The sequence below is a fragment of the Sorex fumeus genome, unplaced genomic scaffold, assembly GCF_029834395.1.
Source record: "Sorex fumeus unplaced genomic scaffold, SorFum_2.1 ptg000233l, whole genome shotgun sequence".
Lineage (NCBI taxonomy): Eukaryota > Metazoa > Chordata > Mammalia > Eulipotyphla > Soricidae > Sorex > Sorex fumeus.
Window position 1 is genome coordinate 1,294,871 of NW_026606290.1, and position 20,781 is coordinate 1,315,651.

At 55.6% G+C, this 20,781-nt stretch overlaps 1 protein-coding gene across 9 annotated transcripts in view; it reads left to right on the top strand.

The window, feature by feature from the left end:
- RALGPS1 (Ral GEF with PH domain and SH3 binding motif 1) overlaps positions 1-20,781 on the top strand; it is a 191,865-nt gene that overhangs the window by 32,501 nt on the left and 138,583 nt on the right. For all 9 annotated transcript variants that reach the window (XM_056108875.1, XM_056108877.1, XM_056108881.1 and 6 more), the window contains exons 2-4: positions 2,853-2,974; positions 6,088-6,195; positions 14,946-14,996. In XM_056108875.1, the coding sequence (XP_055964850.1) occupies positions 2,918-2,974; positions 6,088-6,195; positions 14,946-14,996 (216 nt within the window). In that variant the 5' untranslated portion in view covers positions 2,853-2,917. The remainder of the gene's footprint in view (positions 1-2,852; positions 2,975-6,087; positions 6,196-14,945; positions 14,997-20,781) is intronic.

Below are 20,781 nucleotides of genomic sequence, written 5' to 3' on the forward strand. Positions count from 1 at the left end.
TCCTGTCTGGGTTTTTCTGGGGGGGCTTCCCTGGCAGCCTGGCTGCTGGGAGGGGCTTCCCTGGGCTCCTGTCCTGTCTCGTTGACCCTTGGAAAATGGCTCAGATTTCATTTTATTTTGGCTTGTTAATAATAGGCCCTCTCTGCTGCCAGGTGTCACCTCGGTGTCTGGTGAGTTTACAGGGATGTGGAAGGGACGCTGGGGCATGTGCTTTGCCACCGCTGTGTAGCGTGGCTGGCAGCTGCAGCTTGGACTGGGGTAGGATTTCCAGATGGGAGAATACGCCCATCCTCACTCAGTGCTCAGCACAGCGGCTCGACGGGGGTCTGTGCCGGGGACTGGACCACTATTACCACCACCCACTTCCCCCTGAACCTCTGCACGCAGTGCTGTGTCTGCCCCAGCCGGCCGCGGATGTGCCTTTGATCTCTCTAAAACTGGCCTTTCCTGGGCGTTTCACTGGCGCAGTGCTTTGCTTGGATCTCTGGCGTCTTCGCCTTCGTGCCGTATTTCTGCGCTTTATCCAAGTTGCAGCTGATGCCAAGGGCTTCATTTCTCCAGACAGCAAGTAGCTGTCACACATGGTTGATTCAACCACGCGGTTCGTGGATGGACACCAGCCCCCTTTGGCTCTGAAGCACTGTGCTGCTGTGACTTTTTTTCTTTTTGGGGTCACACCCGGTGATGCTCAGGGGTTCCTCCTGGCTCTGCACTCGGGAATTACTCCTGGCAGTGCTCAGGGGACCATCTGAGATGTTGGGAATCGAACCCAGGTTGGCCGCATGCAAGGCAAACGTCCTATCTGCTGTGCTATCATTTCAGCCCCCTGCTGTGATTTTGTATGTGTGAGTGTGTGTGTGGGGGGGGGTGGGGGGAGGGCAGACATTGCCTGTACATTTTGCTTGTTTGGGGGCCATACCTGGTGGTGCTCAGGGCCGACTTCTTGTTCTGTACTCAGGGATCACTTCTGGCAGTGCTCAGGCAGCCCAGGTCAGCCGTGTGCAAAACTAGTGCCCTAGTTGCTGTGCGGGTCCCGCCCTGCATTGCCATTTTGGAAAAAGACAGAACCCTGTGCAGAAGTGCTGGTGTGGTCTGTAAATTTAACATTTGAAGCCCCTCCCTCCCTCCCTCCTCTCTTCCTTCCCTCCCTCCCTCCCTCCCTCCCTCCTAGAAGACAGACCTGCGCTGTGAGCCACTGAATGTTAGTTCTACCTGGTCCGCTTTCATCACTGTCAGGTGGGTTTTGCTGGCCCGTCTGGAAGTAGGTTCCCAGCTTCCCCCTGCATTCTGCCGTCTGCACTGCTGCGGAGAAGGACCTTCTAGGCCGAGCCCACACACGCCCAAGGGACACAGCGGTCACTCGGCAGTGTCATCTGCTGCCCATTCATTTCTCGCCAGCACTCCCGCCAAGTGTCCCTGGTCGCTGGCACTAGCTCGCGTGGGCGTCCCAGAGAAGAGGAGGAGGGAAGGCAGCAGACTTCAGGCGTGGCAGGGGAGGAGGGCAGTGGGCAGGGATGGGCCTGGACTGAGGCTCCGGGCTGGGAGGACATAGACCGTGTGAAGGACGCTGTTCTCGCGTTCCCCTTGGGACCGTCTGTCCTTGGGTCTTTCACCTCCATCCTGCCCTGAGAGTTGAGTTTCTCCTGGTCCCGGCGGATGGAGCCTGTCTCGGCCCACGTTCCCCGCCCCCCACTGGCCTCTGCCCTGCTTCTTTTCCCCTCTGACCCCGACGTCCCTCAGTTTCAGCAACTCGGTCGCTGCTGCCACCTTGGCATGGGCCCCTCTGTGCCCCGGCAGGCGGGATGTAGCCGGTACCCTGGTTTCAGAGCAGACAGTGTGGGGCGTGCCGTGGCTCCGCCGAGGTGTCTCCTGCCGGCACTGGACGCAGAGGCAGCTGACTCTGCCTTGGGTGGTGCCCGGTGATGTTGAGCTGCCTGGGCCTGGTGAGGGCTGCTGAGAGGGGTGGCATGTAGGACCCCCACATCCCGCGTGTGGAGCATCCGACCGGAGCCGTAGGCATGTTGGAAACGTGCGTGGAGGAGCCTGTGGGCTCCGTGTCATCCTTTCCCGACTCCGGCGAAAGGGCAGAGCCGACAGACACATCCCAGGGTGCTGGGAAGCCCGGAGGGGGTCGGAGAGGCCCCGGCCAGTCACCAGGCATTTCGATGTTCGTTTTACTCCTGGCTCTGCACTCAGGAGTTACTCCTGGCGGTGCTCGGGGGACCATATGGGATGCTGGGAATCGAACCCGGGTTCGCCGCGTGCAAGGGAAACGCCCTGCCCACTGTGCTATTGCTCCAGCCCCAGGCATTTCGATTTTCAAGCACAATCAGAAGCCCGCACTCGTATTTGAAACCTCCGATTCAGAAACGGTGGTGGTTAAAAAACCCAAACCGGACTCGGACCCAGGAGCTGTACCTCCGAGGCCTGGGATCACGCGTGCCTTGCACACAGGAACCCGATTTCTTTCGGAGGGAGTCATGTTAGGGCGGGTGCGTGTTTTGAGCCATACCCGGTAGTGCTTGGGGTTGACTCCTGACTCTGTGCTCTGAGATCACTCCTGATAGGGATCGGAGGAGCCTCTGCGGTGTCTGCTAGGGACCCAACTCAGGCCGGCCGGGTGCAAGGCTGCACCCTCCCTTCTCTTTTCTCTCTGGCCCTGAGTTCTATCCCCGTAACCACCGGGTCCTGCCAGGAATGGCTCAGAAAACCGAGACAGTGGAACAAAAACCAGAACCTGTAGCCGTGTGTTGCTGGGGGTGACCAGCGTGTAACCGTGCTTGTGGGGCCCGGGGCTCTGGATGGGCTGGTGAGTTGGAGGCTGTTTTCTCATGCGGCCCTTTGCCTTGCAGGACTCGAGCAGACGGGTTATGTCACCGCCACAGGCTGGCCTGAAGCTCCCTGCAGCCCAAAGACTATGTACAAGCGGAATGGTCTGATGGCTAGCGTGTTGGTGACCTCTGCCACTCCACAGGTATGGCTCCTGGGGGCGCGTGGAGGGCGGGGCGGGGGACCTCTCTCAGCTGACCCACGCCCCAGCCGAGCGGGCCAGCAGGGTTGCAGGGCTCTGTGAATGCCCCCATTCTTAGCTCTCCGCAGGCCCCTGGCCATGCCAGGCGTGAGATTTGGGAGGCCGGCAGCCCCGGGGAGGCGCCGGTCTCTCAAGTCGCCCTCTTCAAAGCGAAGCAAATACCGGCCAGGTCCACCCACGGCAAGTGCCACATTCCATTTTGGTGGCAAGAGGGATCAAACCTTCCCCAAGAAAAACGGCCGCTGATGGTAAGTAAGTTGCCTTGTTCCGGAGTGAAGTCAGACAGAAGTGGTTCCATCTGGCCCCGCGGTGCTGTTTACCCAGCTCGGTAGGAAATGGCTGTAAGGACTGGTGGTCTGACGGTCTGGAGGCCCTGCCTGGGGGTGTGAGAGTGGAACAGAGGCCAGCAGGGCAGGGCCGGGAGTTGGGGTCATCTGAGGCCAGGGACGGCCCGTTGGGTGGCTGATGTCAGGCTCCCGCAAGGAACGACAAGGCAATGGATGCTCAGCGCTCTGAGCTCACCAGCCGTCGCTGTCACTGGGGCTTTGAAATGACCGGCTCAGGATCACAGGAACCAATTAACTTCTTCTAAGTCTTTTAAAAATAGATCTCTCTCTCTCTCTCTCTCTCTCTCTCTCTCTCTCTCACTCTCTCTTTGTTTGGTTTGATTTTGGACCACATCTGGTGATGCTCAGGGGTTACTCCGGTCTCTCTACTTAGGAATTATTCCTGATGGGGCTTGGGGGACCATAATAGGATGCTGAGGATCTAACTGGGGTCGGCGGCCTGGAAGGCAAGTGCCTTACTTGCTGTCCTATAGCTCTGACCCTCAACCCCTCATTTTGATCTCTGGTCTTAAAAGCAGGCTTCTGGACACCTTGTAAAAATCCCACGATTGCACCAGAGAGGGTCAAGTAAAGCTTCCTCATTCTCTCCTTCCTCCTCCTCCTCCTCCTCCCTACCACCTCCTCCCTTGAATATGCAGGCAGTTTGGGGAGGGGACGGTGCTTGCTCTCAGAAGGCCCCAAGTGGCAGCGAGACATTGGGGGCAGATGTCACAGTAAGTTTTGTAGCACCCCAGATCCAGAATGGATTTCTGATAACTGGAAGAATCGGGCTGTATTCCCCCTTTATGGTTCACACCGACGAGAGCAAAATGCCTTCCTTTCTTGTGTGTGTGCTTGTGTGTGTGTGTATCTCTACATCCGTGTGTATTTCCCACAATACACACATGTCCTGTGTAAATGAACATCTGTGTTTGCATAGACATATACATGCATGAGTCTGTGTGTGTCCAGCCTATGGGAAGGACCCAGGACTTGTTGAATGAACAGACACGTGTAGTCAAACCACACAGCAGACACCCCCCACTCACCCCACCTGAGCTTAGCACATGGCAGGCCTGTCCCCGGCTTGTTCCCCGGGCGAGGTCTCTGTCGAGGTCTCTGGGCTCCCCGCTGAGGCTTCAACCCAGGAGATGGGGACTAGGTCTGGGCAGGAGCGAGCGGGGTCCATGCCGGGCCTGGGTATCACTGGCACGGGGGACCCTCTGGCTGTCAGGTCTGTCCTTGGCACTGCTGCTCCCCTGAAGCCGGGTGGGGAGGTGCTGGGTGATTGATCGCAGGGCCCCTTTCCAGAGCATTCTGGGTGACCACAGCGTTTGACGTAGGTGCCCCTCGAGGAGACTAACTTGGTGCCCGTGGTATTTTAAAGCAAGCCTGACTGGACCTACTTGGCGTCTCTCAGGCCCAGGGCACGTCTGGCTGTTGCTTTCTGGGCTTCACTGGCCACCACCTGCACCTCCCCCAGGCAGTCACTTCCGCAGTTCGAGTTCCCGGCTGGGACGTGGGGTTTAGTCTGACGAAGTCCTGTGCCTGGTGCCAGAGAGTGACGAGAGTCCAGCGGCGTGGCGGGTGGGCGGGCGGGCGGGCACCAGAGCTCGTAAGCTTCATGGCCGCTGCTTCTGAAGGTCGTCTGAGAAGCATCAGCGTTGCCGTTTTGCTCATGGCCTGCCGAGACGGCACGTCCAAGCCCCAGTGTTTGCTCCTCCTGTGACCCTCACGTGTTCCGTTGTTGATTCTGGGTCTTCGTCACTGGACACTCCCATTTCCAGTAAGATTGCACCATTTATTTTTCCAGATATAGCCCTTTTGGAAAGTGAAAGAAAGAGGAATTAATAAAAACATATTCTCTGGATCCTGGGCCAAGATGTGGTTCATGGAAACCACACAATCCCACTTCAGGGCTTGAGACGAATGAAAGACATTTATGGATGGGGCATGGCTTGTGGGGACGGCGGGCTGGGTTGGTTTCCCCCAAGCAGAATTTGGTGGAATTAAGTAAAAGCTGAAGAGAAGGTGTGTTCAGCGTTCTGCCCCCCTCCCCCACTACCTACCCACCACCCCTCCCCCCCCAAAAAACACACCACATGTGGGTTTCACAACACCAGTGGTATCGGAGCCCCTTTCTCTGCAGCAGAGTGTACAGTGTTCTCCCCACGCGGGAACCCCCGAACACAGCCTTCCCGACGGCCCCTCTCACCACAGCAGCTGGCTCTGGGTCGAACTGGCCTGTACGTGAAAGAGCCTGTGTGAGCCTCGTGTGTGAGAGTTCCCTGCCGTGGCTGCCAGTGGTGAGGGTGAGACCAGGGGACATTTGCAGGCGGTGGCAGTGCAGATGGTCTCTGGTCTCCGCGTCCCACTGGCTGACCCACAGAAAGCAGGGAGCCGGAGGGGGGCACTCAGGGGTCCCGATCTGGCATCAGAAGAGGCAGACCTGTGTTTACCTCCTTGTCCTGGTTCTTCCGTATCCCAGCCAAGGTGCTCGGGGCGGGGGGGGGGGGGGCATCCCCTCTCCTCCCCCATCTGTGGAATGGGGATCCAGCGCACATATGCTCCCAAAACCGTCCCGGGTCGGGCCAGCTGGGGTGACCCCACGGGGAGCTGGGACAGAGGAACGCACCGGGGGACGGGCGCGTGTGTCCCCATGCGCTGCCGTCACTTGTGTGTCTCACTCTGCCGGATGCCTGAGGTGACCCTGTCTCTCCCCGCTCCCAGGGCAGCAGCAGCTCCGACTCTCTGGAGGGCCAGAGCTGCGACTATGCCAGCAAGAGCTACGACGCCGTGGTCTTCGATGTCCTGAAGGTGACGCCCGAGGAGTTTGCTGTAAGTAGCGGGACTGAATCTCAGGCCGGGGCTGGGGACGACCCTCAGGGCCGTGACGCGGGCAGGCTTGGAGCCCAGCACTGCTGGGAAGAGTCTGTGAGCAACTGAGCCAAGAGACACCCCTGAGCAACCCAGAAACCCCCTAGAACTCCCAGTCTCCCTCCTGGAAGGTGAGGAGGCCAGCACCAAGGATTGGTGAGCAGGTATGGGGGCCTGGGGACTGCGGGGTGGGGAGTCGAGCACTCCCCAGCTCAGAAGCACCAACTTGGGAGTTTATATTCGCATTCAGAAAGGTCACGATTGAGCCCCCATGTGCCCGGGACCATCCAGATGTCTGGAGAGGAGACAGTTTTTTACTGTTGGTTCCCATCTTATTTGCTGTTGTTTGTGTTGCAGCTTGCTGGGCTGCCGGAGTTTTCTTGCTCCTGTGTATTGCACTGTGCGGCGGAGCTGTAGTGGTGCTTTACTTCGGGCCGATGCGCTTAGCAGATGACAGGGGTGTGGACAGATTGTTCCTTCTCCACCCCCATGGGGCCGCTGCTGGGGGCCAAAGGGTGCTTCCTCATGGGAGAGTGGGACCAGCCCCAGGTGTTGCCGGGACTGGGTTTTCCCTTTCCCACTTTGAGGGAAACAGTTTCCATGAAAATTAGCAGCTGGAGATTGGTGACGGCAGACCTTTCAATGTTATTAGAAAAAAAAAAATCTGCTTTGGGGCATCCCGGAGGGGGGTAGGTGAGTTCCCTCCCCGCCCCAAGGACCCAGACCTGACAGCCAGAAGCCTCCAGAACTCAACACTGCCAGGCTCAGAACTGCTCTCCACACTCAGGCTCAGCCTCACCCAGAGGGAATCTTTAGAACACCCAGGTATGCAGGACTTGTGACTGAAAACTCCAGGTTCAGTGGAACTGGGAATGGGTGACCTCCCACCATCTCCCTCTGTTTCCGGCAACTTGGCAGTCACACCCACAAGCCACCTCTGGCTGGCTTCAGATAATCTCATCAACGGCCACGATCCAGAGACTCATTATATGAATCTCTCGGAGGAGAGCGTAAAACAACTCGCCATAGCCATGCTGCTAGACCCCGTGCCAGGCTGTTTCATTTGGGGCAACCTGGAGTGGGGGCCGATGCATTCCTCTCCCTGCCCCAAGGGACCCAGCCCTGGGAGCCGGCAGCCTCGCGACTTCTCATACCTCACGCCACTCATATTCCAAGAGTAGCACACCACATTTGATGGGATTTAAAGTAAAAGGCAACTGGGGCTGGAGATAGCACAGCGGGTAGGGCATTTGCCTTGCACGCGGCCGACCTGGGTTCAATTCCCAGCAACCCATATCGTCCTCTGAGCACTGCTAGGAGTAACCACTGTGTGCAGAGCCAGGAGTAACCACTGTGTATTGCTGAGTGTGATCCAAAAAGCAAAAAATATATAAATAAATAAATAAAATAAAGTAAAAGGCAACTAATCTTAGAGGGAAATATCACGGTTGGTCACAGTCCTCCCGTTGTTCATTGATTTTCTCGAGTGGGTCCAGTAACGTCTCAATTGTGAGACTTGGTTGTTACTGTGTTTGGCATATAGAATGCGCCACGGATAGCTTGCCGTGCGGGCGGGATACTCTCGGTAGCTTGCTGGGCTCTCCGAGAGGGGCGGAGGAATCAAACTCGGGTCAGCCATGCTGGCTGCGTGCAAGGCAAACGCCCTACCGCTGTGCTATCGCTCCAGCCCGGAGGGAAATATATACATATATATGCATATAAGTTGCAAACTTTAATAAAATCTCTTAGTAATCTCTTATAGAATGGCTTAATGGACCCTGAGTGAAATACAGCAGTCTTCACGCACTTTCCTCTAAGGAAACTTTTTTGGAGCATTTTCAGGGGGTTTTTATAACAAACAATACAAAATAAATTATTTCATTTCTGCTTTGGGCCAGGGGTTGGGGTTCGGGATAGAAACTCTCTAAATATTGGTGGTGGGAAGGTGTCATGGCGGTAGGATTTGTGTTAGAATATTAAACGTAAAAATCAAATATTATGAACTACTTTATAAAAATAAAATTAAAAAAAAAAGAATCAGGGAGAGTTTCTCGGGAGGTGGGGGGGGGCGCTTGTGGGCTCCCAGGATATTGTAGTGGGGCCAGAGGTTAAAATAGCAGAAATGGGGGGCACGGCATGAGACTAGGGGACCAGCTAGCAGGATGGGCTGGGGAGGCGCACAGGAAGGAGCCAGGCTGAGGGCCTTTGGTGGAGGAACTCTGCTAAAACGTGAGGGAAAGTGAAAGCGTGCCAGCCAGCGAGTCTAGCCACAAAGTGGATAAAAACTGTCACTTTCTATTTCAAGAAATGCTAAGAGACTCAAAAACATACGCATGCTGTAAGAGAGGAACAGCATAACTATCAAATAGAAAGACCTCTGTCATTTCTCCGTCTCCCCACTTGGCGACAGAGCTCAGGGAAGAATTGAAAAGGAGGGAAAAAATTGTTTTGGCAATGAAGGTCGAACTAGAAAGGAATACAGGAGCAGAAAAGCCGAAGGGAAGACACCTCACGATGGTGAGAGCCGACTCAATGAGGATATTCAGACAACGGAAAGTGACGGAACTGGTGACAGGCCAAGGATATCCAGGATGAGACCCCGACGTTCCTGAAAGGGATGAATTGAAGTCAAGGAAATGGAACAGACGGATAAACATTATACTTTATGAAGGAAACATGAAGAACATTTTCATGCAACCTACACAAAAGTCCAGAACGACACATTGAAAGGGCATGTTGGGAGGCCGACAGCATTACACCCCAAATGGTGAGGACTTTTGGATATTAAAGGTAAAGAGAAAATTCTCTGGCACCTCAAGCCAGAGCAGCCAATGACTTTTCAGAGAAATCACGTTTTAGCCCCACCTCTTAATGGAATCGAACCGATGTCAATTTTTTAAATAGTTTTCATCGAGTTCGATTGCTCCACCCCTCTTGGGGAGCCCGGCAAGCTACCGAGAGAATCTCGCCCGCACGGCAGAGCCTGGCAAGCTCCCTGTGACGTATTCGATATGCCAGACACAGTAACAACAAAGTCTCCAATGGAGATGTTACTGGGCCCGCTCGAGCAAATCGATGAACAACGGGAGGACAGTGACCGACTGTGACAATAGTTATCATCATCCTGGGGCTGGGGATTGCACCCAAGGACTCAGAGATGCAGGCTTGTGCTCCTCCCCCTCCCCCCCATTTTCCCGGGTGAAGGGGAGTAACACCTGGCTCTGCTCAGGGTTACTCCTAGCTCGGCATTCACTCGGGGATCACTCCGGTGGTCGTGGGGAGACCATACAGGATGCCGGAGATCGGACCTGGCTTGCCCACATCCAAGAAGTGTTCCTCCTTGCCGTGCCATCACTCCGGTCCCGGTGCTCTTCCTCTTGAGCCATACTCTCAGCCCAGCTGGCGTCTTCGCCACAGAGATGCACGTAGCCAAAAGAAAATTAAAAAAAAAAATAAATAAAAGTAGAGAGCGGCATAATCAAGTGAAAATGTGAGTTAAACGAATTCAGCACAAGTGAACCCCAGTCTTCATATCCAGCAAAACTCACTCCCCAGGACAAGACCCAAACTCCACCGAGCAGGCCAGGCCTCAGTGTTTAGTCCCTTGAGCCGGGTCCCCGGAATCTGCGAGCTCAGACGCAGACACTGGAAAATGATCTGCGAGCCAGCGGCCTCAGGACCCGTGGGGGCAGCTGGCATGTGGTTACCGGGGAGCCAGAAGGAGGGAACGTGGCCCGCCTGGGCTGTTGGGCCGTGCAGTGGAGCCAGGTTGCCGGGAGCACCGACCGGTTGGTTTTCAGCCTGACTGCACATGTGGGCCTGCGTTGGGTCGAGGAGTGGCAGTTGAAAACCACAGGGCAGAGCGTTTGAAATCAGAGGGAAAATGCAGCGGACACGCGACACTTTTCCTGACTGTCCTCAGTGACGCTTCCTGTGCCCTGAGCCTTAGCGCTGACATTTGGGGATGGTCACGCCCGGAGGTAGCACGAGATGGGACGGGACGCCGGGGTTCCAACCTAGTCGGTGTCCCAGGGATGAGGATTTTCAGGCGAGAGGAAGCGGGCAGCTGTGTCCGCGGCGCTGGGAGTGAGGTCACTGCAAGAGAAGCGTGTTCCGAGCTCGAACGGGAAGGAGCAGCTGGGTACCAGACTGCCGTCTTGGAGTACTCATCACTGAAGGAAGCCGGGGTTGATTCCAGGGGCCAGAAAGCGCTCAAGACGGGTTCCCAGCTGCCGCGGAGAAGGCGGCCAAGCACATGGGTCACGTTGGAAGGACTCGGGGACCCACTAGAAGCAGCTACTGCCCAGCGCCGGGAGGATTTGAGCTAGAAAAGGAGAATAACTGTGATGGATTGAAACCCATCCAGCTGCCGTTTGTCACAGGACGATGACAGGGGACCAGTTTATCATCTTAAAAATGGAAGAGGAGGGCGTGGGAGCGGTTTCAGGCACGCGCCTGGAGGAGCTCGGGGCTGAGTTCAAACCCTTGTCCAGGCCCCAGTGCCCGGTAGCCCAGACGGCCTGGCTGTGTGTACCCCACCCTGCTGCCCATGACGAAGGCCAGGAAGGTATCAGTGCTACAGGGCGCCCTGCAGTTCTTTGCTTTCTGGAGTTACAGGGATTGTTTTGCCAATAATAGGCTCGGGACCTTTTAGTTTTTTTTAAAAGGAGATATTATCTAAATACAGTCCATGATTGAATCCAGAGTAAAGCCATTGCTGTGAAAACAATCCTGGGATCCTAACTAGCAATTTGTGCATGCGTGTGCGTGCGTGTGTGTGTGTGTGCGCGCGCACGTGCGCGCACCTCACTGGGGATCCAACTCCATGATTGAATCCAGAGTAAAGCCATTGCTGTGAAAACAATCCTGGGATCCTAACTAGTAATTTGTGCGTGCGTGCATGTGTGTGCGTGTGTGTGTGTGTGTGTGCGTGCGCGCGCACCTCACTGGGGATCCGACTCCATGATTGAATCCAGAGTAAAGCCATTGCTGTGAAAACAATCCTGGGATCCTAACTAGCAATTTGTGCGTGCGTGCATGCGTGCATGTGTGTGTGTGTGTGTGCGCGCACACACCTCGCTGGGGATCCAACCCAGGGCCTCTCTTGTGCACGGTGAATGCCCTCCTGCTGAATTGCATCGCCGGGACTCTACATTCGATAATACTTCCGTGCCAGCGTCCATTTCCTGAATGTAACGTCTTAGCCATCATTTGACCATTCCATTCGGAGGATGAGCTCGTGCTCAGGAAGAAACATGCTGAAGTCTTTCGGGGGCCCGAGTCATAGTAGCTGCCTTTGACTCTCAGGCGGCTCGGGAAAAAGAAATCTTTCCCCGTGTAATTATATGTCTAGAGATAAAGCTAACAAAACAGAAAACAGTAAGGAGTGAAGGTGGGTGAACTATTGCAGCGTGCCATCATATTATTCTTGTAACTTTGGGGGTAAATCTGACATCTGTTTCAAATAAGGAGTTAAGGAGAGTCTGGGTTGCTGCCAGCTGGCCTCCAGGGCAGTTGGAGCCCATCTCTCGGATGGCAGGGAGCCGCCATGGCGTCTTCCTGTTTGATTTGCATTTCCCTGACGACCAAGATGTGTCATTTCTGAAGCTGCCAGACATGTGCTTCCTGGGGCGCTGGGAGCAGAAGCCGGGATGGATATTCTGGCCAGCGCTGTCATGTCCTCGGGGGAGTCATCAGAGCACATTTATTCTATTATCCAATGTTCCAGGGACTTGCCAACGAGTTGTTTTTGTTTGTTGGGGAGAGCTGTGTAAAAAAGGTTGTGAATGGGGAGGGCAGGTTTGGTCACTATTGTGCAGGGGCGGGGCAGTGGGGTGGCCAGGACACTGTACTTGGCAGCATGCGTGGACGACGCCCAGCTGTGTGGTGAAGTGATTTCATTCGTCCACGTGGTCTGTTCCTGCAGGCCACTCTGGGACGAGTCTGCGAGTCTCCACAATCTATTTTTTTTTCTTTTTGTATCACCACTGGCAATGCTCAGGGGTCCCTCCTGACTCTGCACTCGGGAATTACTCCTGGCAGTGCTCAAGAGACCATATGGGATGGTGGGAATTGAACCCGGGTTGGCCGCGTGCAAGGCAAACGCCCTCCCCGCTGTGCCATCGCGCCAGCCCCTAAGTCTCCACAATCTAAAGGGTTTGTCTCTGCGGAAAGGTTTTGTCATTAAGAGGGGACGGACAGGGCATTTTTCTTAAAAGCCTATTTAGGGGACTCCAGACGAGGAGGGGGGCCCCCGCAAGGTTATTGGTTAAACTGGACATCCTTTACTCCTGTAGGGAGGCCGGAGAGGTCATGAGGAGACTGGCCTGAGAGTGTCCCCACCTGCCCAGGCCTCCCACCCCGCGCTGCTGCCTGGGGCCGTTGGGAGGTACAGTGCCCAGTTGTCTCGATGTTCTTTGAGGAAGAGGTTCTTTATTTTTCTTTCTTTCTTTTTTGTTTTTTTGCTTTTTGGGTCACACCTGGCAATGAACAGGGGTTCCTCCTGGCTCTGCACTCAGGAATTACCCCTGGCGGTGCTCAGGGGACCCTATGGGATGCTGGGAATCGAACCCGGGTCAGCTGTGTACAAGGCAAATGCCCCTACCCGCTGTGCTATCGCTCCAGCCCCGAAGACCCCGGGACTGTGTGTTCAGGACCAGCCGCTTGAAGCCCAGTGACCTCGGTTGCCACGTGTCTTAAAGAAGGAACAAACGCATTTCCTGGCTTGGGGATCTGAGCAGGCAACTGAGTAGCTCAAAGTTGGGACATCTGAGACTACAAGCCATGCAGTCACTACGGCTGTGGCCTGGTAGGAAAGCCAGGACCAGGGAGCCACACCTCTTTGCTCAGAGCACGGCGAGCACCCTGCCTGCTCCCTGACGTCGAACAGGCCCCCTAAGCCTGCAGCTGTGCCCCCCCCAAGTCTGCAGCTCAGACTGTCAGTTTCTGCAGGGTGCCTCTGTGCGTCATTTGGGGTGCACTGGGCCCGTCTCCCCAGGCTGCAGGAGAGAGGTCTGTCTGTCCGAGCCTGGGCACGGGGTACCGGTGTGCAGTGCCCCTGCCCCGGATGGCGAGTGGGGCAGTGACCCAGAAGTGCAGGAACCCACTCGCCCTGGGCCTCTCTCCTCCCAGCGCCCACCGTTTTGCCCGGAGCAGCCTGCACTTGGGGAGGGGGCGAGAGGCGCTCCCGGAGGCCCCCTGTGCATGCCCTCTGCCCCGCGCCCTGAGCCCCGTGTCCTGTCCCCCCACATCCTTGCCCCCTGACCCCAAGGATGGTGTGCTTTCGCTGCACGCTCTGCCTACCTACAGCCTTGCATGTGATCACACTGCACCTTTTGTGAGTCTGTTTTTATCCAGTATATATTTTTCTTTTCCCCCAGTGTATTTCAGGTGTGAGGCTTTTTGAATGATGATATTTGAAAGCTGACTCAAACAGTCGCTTGCTTGCTTGCCCTTCCTTCCTTCCTTCCTTCCTTCCTTCCTTCCTTCCTTCCTTCCTTCCTTCCTTCCTTCCTTCCTTCCTTCCTTCTTCCTGATTCAGTGGCAACATGAACTTCTATAAGCCATGATTAGAGTATCTCAAGTATAACGTAGTTTCTCTGCGTAGCTTTGTGGTTCTGCGCGGGGGTGGGGGGGGTGGGGTGGGGGGAACAGGTTTGGCAGTGCTCAGGGGCTCGGGTCACTGCTGGCCATGGTGTTGGGGACCGTGTAAGGGCTCGGGCAGGCAAAGCCCTGGGAGCTATTTTCTGGTCTGTAGAATTCTAATTTTTTTTTTTTGCTTTTTGCTTTTTTGGGTCACAACCAGCGATGCACAGGGGTTCCTCCTGGCTCTGCACTCAGGAGTTACTCCTGGCGGTGCTCAGGGGACCATATGGGATGCTGGGAATAGAACCCGGGTTGGCCGCGCGCAAGGCAAACGCCCTATCCACTGTGCTGTCTCTCCAGCCCCTCTAATTTTTGTGTGCTTGTTTGTTTGTGGGCTTCTCCCTCCCCCCACCCCCAGCAGTGCTCAGGGCTGCTCCGGCTCAGTGCTCAAGGGGTCATCCACCCAGCAGCATTTGGAGGCCCATGTGGTGCCTGGGACTCATCTGGATTCCAGCTCTTGGAGCTCTCGCCCGCCCTCGTATTCAGATTTCTAATATTCTGTTCAAAGCTCTGCTGTAAAATGAAAAAAATTTGAAATAAAATTTGCTTGTAATAAAAACTCAGTGCAAAAAAATATTCAGATGAAGGGGCTAGAGTGATAGCACAGTGGGTAGGGCGTTTGCCTTGCACGCGGCCGACCCGGGTTCGATTCCCACCACCCCATATGGTCCCCCGAGCACCGCCAGGAGTGATTCCTGAGTGCATGAGCCAGGAGAAACCCCTGGGCATCGCCGGGTGTGACCCCAAAACAAAAAATATCCAGACGAAAAGTGCTGCCCCTGTTCTCCTTCTCACCCTCCAAACTCACTCTCGCCGCTCCCTGAGTCGGAGGCCCGTCTCCTTCTCGCGAGAGAGGTTTGCGGGCGGCTCATGGTGGGTTGCAGGGTCGGGGGCTGATAGGGACTTTGGAAGCTCACCCCTTGTCCTCATGGCTTTCCCTCCAAGGGGGTCAGGGCACGTCCTGTCGCTTGTGAGACGGCACCCCTGTTCTTGCTGGGCCCCAGGGCGACCGGCGGGTCCTCTGTCACTCCGCTGACACTAACTGGCCTTTCTGACTTTCCTTGCAGAGCCAGATCACGCTCATGGACATCCCCGTGTTCAAAGCCATCCAGCCGGAGGTCTGTACTTTGTCTCCTCGATGCCTCGGTGGGGAGAGAGGGTCCGGGGGCCGCCGGGTGGGCACGCGCTTCCTCCCAAGTCTGTAACGCCCGGTAGTGCTCCAACTCACCTGCTCCAACTCCTGTTAGGTTTGAGTTCTCCTGAGAACCTCGCCAGGTCTGGCCCCGGTGGGCAGGGCTGGGGCAGGGGGTGCCTGCAGCCGCCACGGCTGAGTCAGACCTTGGCCTAGCTCCTAGATTGCTGTCAAGGAGGGAGCTTGAGGGGCTGTTGCCCCAGACACCGTCCCATGTGCCGACCCCCAGCGGCGATGGCTGTGCCCCCAGTAGCCAGCGCAGAACACATTCATATGTTCGCGGAGAACATACGTATGTAGAAAAAAAGATACTTAAAAGTGCACAGATAGAAAACAGAACTACCGGCTCACCCAGTGGTTCTGCTCCGGGCATCTCTCCCAGGAACACAGAAATATGAACTTGAAATGCTCCAGGCGCACTTCTGTTCACGACAGCGCTATTTACGATAGCCAATATCTGGGAACAGCCCAGATGTTCCACAGCCGCCGTGTAGAAATAGGCAGTGGTGAATAAACAAGGGAATACTATGCAGCTGTAAGGAGAGATAAGCTCTTGGTGCTGGTGCTCTAGGCAGGGAGGGCGCTTGCCTTGCACGTGGCCGACCTCCGTTTGATCCTGGCACTCCATCAGCCTACCCCCCCCCCCCCCACACACACACACCCAGCCCCGCCAGGAGCACAGTCAGGAGTAAGCTCCGAGCATTGCTGGGTGTGGCCCAAAATTTAAAAAAAAAAACCAACAACATTGAAATTCTGTTGTTTCCATGTGGATAGAGCTTGTAGGAGTTGTGTTCAGTGAAATACGTCAGAGGGAAGAGGATGAATACAGATGATCTCACGCGTGTGTTCTCTGTACAAAGACAAAGAGATGGAAGGAGAGTGAAAAGGAGCCTATGTATGTTGGTGGCAGAACTGAGGTCACCAGGGGGTGGCAGGGCTGGGGCCGATGGTGGTGGTGGGGGACAGGCTAGAAGCGACTGTGGAAAGCGGGGAAGGGGCTTTGGCTCCTGGGAGGAGATGAGGCAGCTTTGTCTACCCAAAGCAGAAACACGACGACCAGTGTCGTCGCCGAGTTCCCTCCGTCATAATAAAAGAGCAAACATGAATTAGAAGGGAAACATGTGTATCTGCGTGTTCAGGAATAAAGGGACAGAAAGTCGATGGCAGCCTCCTTAGGAAGGTTCTGGAAACGTTTAGCAGCTGGGGGTGAGGCCTTCCAGCTAGTCGGGCGTCTTGGTTGGTGAGCAGCTGTCCATTTCAGGACTGTCCAGATATGGAGGGGGGCACCGCGAGGGGAGAGGACGCGTCCAGGCTCGGGACTGGGGTACGGGCAGCCTGCTCCTCTCTCCCTCCTGCCTCCTGCCTTCCTGCCTGGGGCCATACCCCATGGCCCTGCTCTCGGGAGCCTGCAGGCCCCGGGCCCATTCAGGGCCAGGAGGAGCTCGCACAGCTGTGGGGACTCCACCCTTCAGAGGCGGCATGGGACTCCAGAGCTCATGTACCCTGGTGCCCCCCCCCCCGCCCCCCCCCCAGTACCCTGAGCAGGACCCGGAGAACAGCAGCAGGCCTGAGAGCCGGGCCCTGAGCTCCTGACAGGAAGTCGGTGCTGAGAGCTGGGCACAGCCCATGGTATTTGTGTGTGTGTGTGTGTATGTGTGTGTGTGTGTGTGTGTGTGTGTGTGTGTGCGCGCACAGTCCTGCTTGGGCTTCTCTGTTTTTTATTTATTTATTTATTGCTTTTTGGGTCACACCCAGCAGTGCTCAGGGGTGACTCCTCGCTCTGTACTCAGGAATGACTCCTGGGAGTGCTTGGGGGACCCTATGGGATGCCAGGGATCGAACCCGGGTCGGTCGCAAGCAAGGCAAACGCCCTCCCCTCTGTGCTATCGCTCTGGCCCTGGCTTCTCTGTTTTGTCCCTCTTCAGTTACTGAGGCGGCCCCCAGCTGTCCCCTGGTGAGAATACCCGTCCTGTGGGCCATGGGGCTGTGTGCCTGGGACGTGTGCGACGTGGGCCCTGCACCCGGCCGCCCCTAGTTCTGTTGGGCATCCTCCCACAGCCCTTGAACCCCTGGAGCTCTCTGGCCACTCCCCCCCCGCCCCACAGACCTTTGGCCCCGTACCATTGGAGGGTCAGTGCTGGCCTTCTTGGGAGTCGGGCTTCTGCTCCTCTTCCTCACGAGGTTTGGGAGGGGGGTTCCTTCAAAAAGGGGGAGGCCCTCGGGAGTGAGACTCCTGCCCGGGCAGCCGGGAGGGAGACAGACATCAGGATTGGGGTCAGGGCACAGAACGGGGGTGCAGGGGAAATGGACACCCCCCCACCCAGTGCCATGTCTGGGGCTGTGCTCCCGGCCGCGCACCTTCCCTGGAGGAGGAGAGGGAAGCCCCAAATGGGGCAGAAACGGAGGGTGACACTTCCTGGAGGCGTCTGTCCCAGGGTTTGGCCTGGTAGGCTCAGCCCTCAGAGGTTTCAGGTTCCTGAAAACTGGTGGTAAAGGCTGTGGGAGGAGGGGGGTGTAGCACTGTGGCTTGTCGCATTTTGCTTCTTTCTGTAAAGGGGTCCACAAGAGCATTATCCCCGGCCTTCCAGGAAGCCAGGCTGAGCGTGAGGAAAGCAGAGACTGCCTGGGTCGGAGGGGCCAGAGTGGTCACGCGCAGGTGCCCCTCACCTCTGGGTCTCGGAGGCCAGCTCTGCATCGGACTGTGTATGCGGGGAGGGACCCTGGGGGCTGGGCTTTGGCCACGCCGGTGGTCCAGGGCTCAGAATCCCTCCGCTCACTCATCACCTGCTGGGTACAGAGACAAAAGACATCTGGGCATGGTCAGTGACTGTCCAGGCCTCATGGTGTCTTCTGCCCTCAGCGGGAGGGGAAGGGCTCAGGACCCTCCGCATGACCCACGGCCTGGTGGTGCTCAGGGGACCCTATGGGATGCCGGGGATTGAACCCGGGTCTGCTCAATGCAAGGCAAGCACTCTCCCTGCTGTACTGTCACTCCGGTCCTGGGAGACAGCTCCTTCGTGCGGTGGAGCCACCTGGCCCCCAACTGTGCCTGCAGGTCAAGTCATGCCATCCAGTGCTTGCATTGTACATATATTTGGGCAGGTACATTCCTCATATTTTTGCTGTTATGTTGTTGTAAATTAAATTTCAATGAGATAGCTGTTGCTCATTTGTAGTTTATAGGCATAAGACTGATTTTTGTTACTTGACCTTGTATCCTGCAACTTTGCTAAAGTTGCTTATACAAGTGTGTGTGTGTGTGTGTGTGTGTGTGTGTGTGTGTGTGTTCCACAGAGTTTTCTGCACAGGTGATGGTGTCTCTGTAAATTGAAAGTTGTTTTGGAGCCGGAGCAATGGTATAGCAGATCGGCCACTTGAACTCGTGTTTGATCCCCAGCATCCCATATGGTCCTCTGAGCACTGCCAGAGTGATCCCTGAGTGCAGAGCTAGGAGTAACCTCTGAGCATCACCCGGTGGGGCCCCAAACCCCAAAATATGAATTGCAAGTCATCTCCTTTCAGTGGGCTGGAGACATAGCACAGCGGGTAGGGCGTTTGCCTTGCACGCAGCCAGCATAGCCGACCCGAGTTCGATTCCTCCGCCCCTCTCGGAGAGCCCGGCAAGCTACTGAGAGTATCTCGCCCGCACGGCAGAGCCTGGCAAGCTACCCGTGACGTATTTGATATGCCAGACACAGTAACAACAAGTCTCCAATGGAGACGTTACTGGGCCCGCTCGAGCAAATCGACGAACAACAGGAGGACCTTACTCTTACTCTTACTCTCCTTTCAGTATGATGCCCTTGTTTCTTTCTCTTGTCACTCGCTGGCTAGACTTCTAGTGTGTTGTTGAGAGACGTTCCAGAGCCGACACCCTTAGCTTGCTTCCAGTCGTAGTAGGAAAGTTAGCTTTCGTGGTAGAGAACGATGTTCTCCCTGAGCTGTTGGCTCTCTATAGTCGGGTTGAAGATTCCAGCCCGAATTTGATGAGGGTGTTTGTCTGGAATGACTGTGGTTGTTGTGAAATGCTCCGTCTGTGTCTATTGAGATGAGTTTTTCCTTTTTCTTTTCAGTCTGTTGCCATGGAGAAAAGTCACTTTTGGATGTTAAACCAGCCTTGCATTCCTATGGTGCATCCTAATGGCTCATGATTTAGAATTCCCTTTTTTTGTATGTTGTTGGGGTTGATTTGCTCAAAATTTGGTAGGAGTGTTGCACGTGTATTGATGATGAGCATGTTGGGCTGAACCCTCCCCTCCTCCACCCACTGTGCTATCTCTCCATCCCTAATAAATAGGGTTCTTTTAAAATTTCCCTTCCACTTTTGTTTGTTTGGGGACCATACCTGGCGATGCTCAGGGCTTACTCCTGGCTCTGCACTCAGAGATCTCTGCTGGTGCACTCAGGGGATCACACGGGATCCCGGGGATCAAACTCAGCTTGGTTTCAGGCAAAGCAAGCGCCCTCCCCGCTGTACTCTCTCCCCAGCCCCTTCTCTCCCTTTATTTTATTGCTTCCATATTGAAATACAGATTTTTATTATTTTTTTTCTTTTGAGGTCACACCCGGAGATGCACAGGGGTTACTTCTGACTCTGCACTCAGGGATTACTCCTGGCGGTGCTCAGGGGACCCTATGGGATGCTGGGAATCAGACCTGGGTCGGCCGCATGCAAGGAAAACGCCCTCCCCGCTGTGCTATCGCTCCAGCCCCTACAGCAGATTTTAAAAATTGATTTGATCGTCTTTATTGTTTTGGCTTTAAAATTCTAGTTTTTTTTTCCTTGCCCTGACTTTTTATGGGCTTGGGATCATTGTAACTTAATGCGGGTCTCAAAAATGAGTTGGGAAATGTTCTTTCCCTTTCAGTCTACCAGAGGCATTTATTTAGAGCTGTTCGGATTTCCTCCGTAAGTAGTGGGTAGCTTTCACTAATTGAACTACCTGGATCTAAAGATTTCTTTGTGGGAAGACTTTCCCCCCTTCCCCCGCCTTTCGAGTAGACTATTGCTAGAGCCGTTTCAGGGTCACTGCCAAGAATTCTGATGGTCACTTAGGATTCTGCATCCAGCTTTACTGTAGGGGACCAATTCCAGCATGTGGTGGGACCCCCACATCACACAGTTCCCCAGTAGCTGCTGTGTCGCCCCCACTTAACTCCATTCCCCCCCCCCGAGATAGTATCAGATTCCACAAGTGTGTGTGTGGGGGGCTCAGTCCTATGAGATTTCTGCTCCTTGCCACCCTCATTCCGAAACTGCTCCCGAGCCCAGCTAGTGCCCAGGCTTCCGGCCAGCCGACTGGAGATTGGGGGCTCCGATAGCCCCTTCTTGGGTTACGTGACTTTGTTCCAACTGCTCCCCGCGTTCCGAAACATTTGGCTTACTAGATTACAGGTACAGGACAAAAGGAGACTGTTCCGGAGCAGCCGATGGGGAGATGCATGGGCCGGGGGTGGGGATGGGGGCGGGGGCTGCTGCCCACACACGCTCTGTTCCACAGGTGCTCCCAGAGGCCACCTGCCCTGGGTGTGCCCAAGGACGTGGTCAGCCACTGATGGCTGATTTCAGCTCCCAGCAGCAGGTCCCTGCTGGAGATCGGGGGTGGGGTGGGACCGAAAGCTCCAGTTCTTCGTCTCATCTCATGCTGACTCCCCTGCTGCCCGACCTCCTTTCTTCGGGCCTTTCCCAAAGCGTTCTCTGTTGCCGCAGA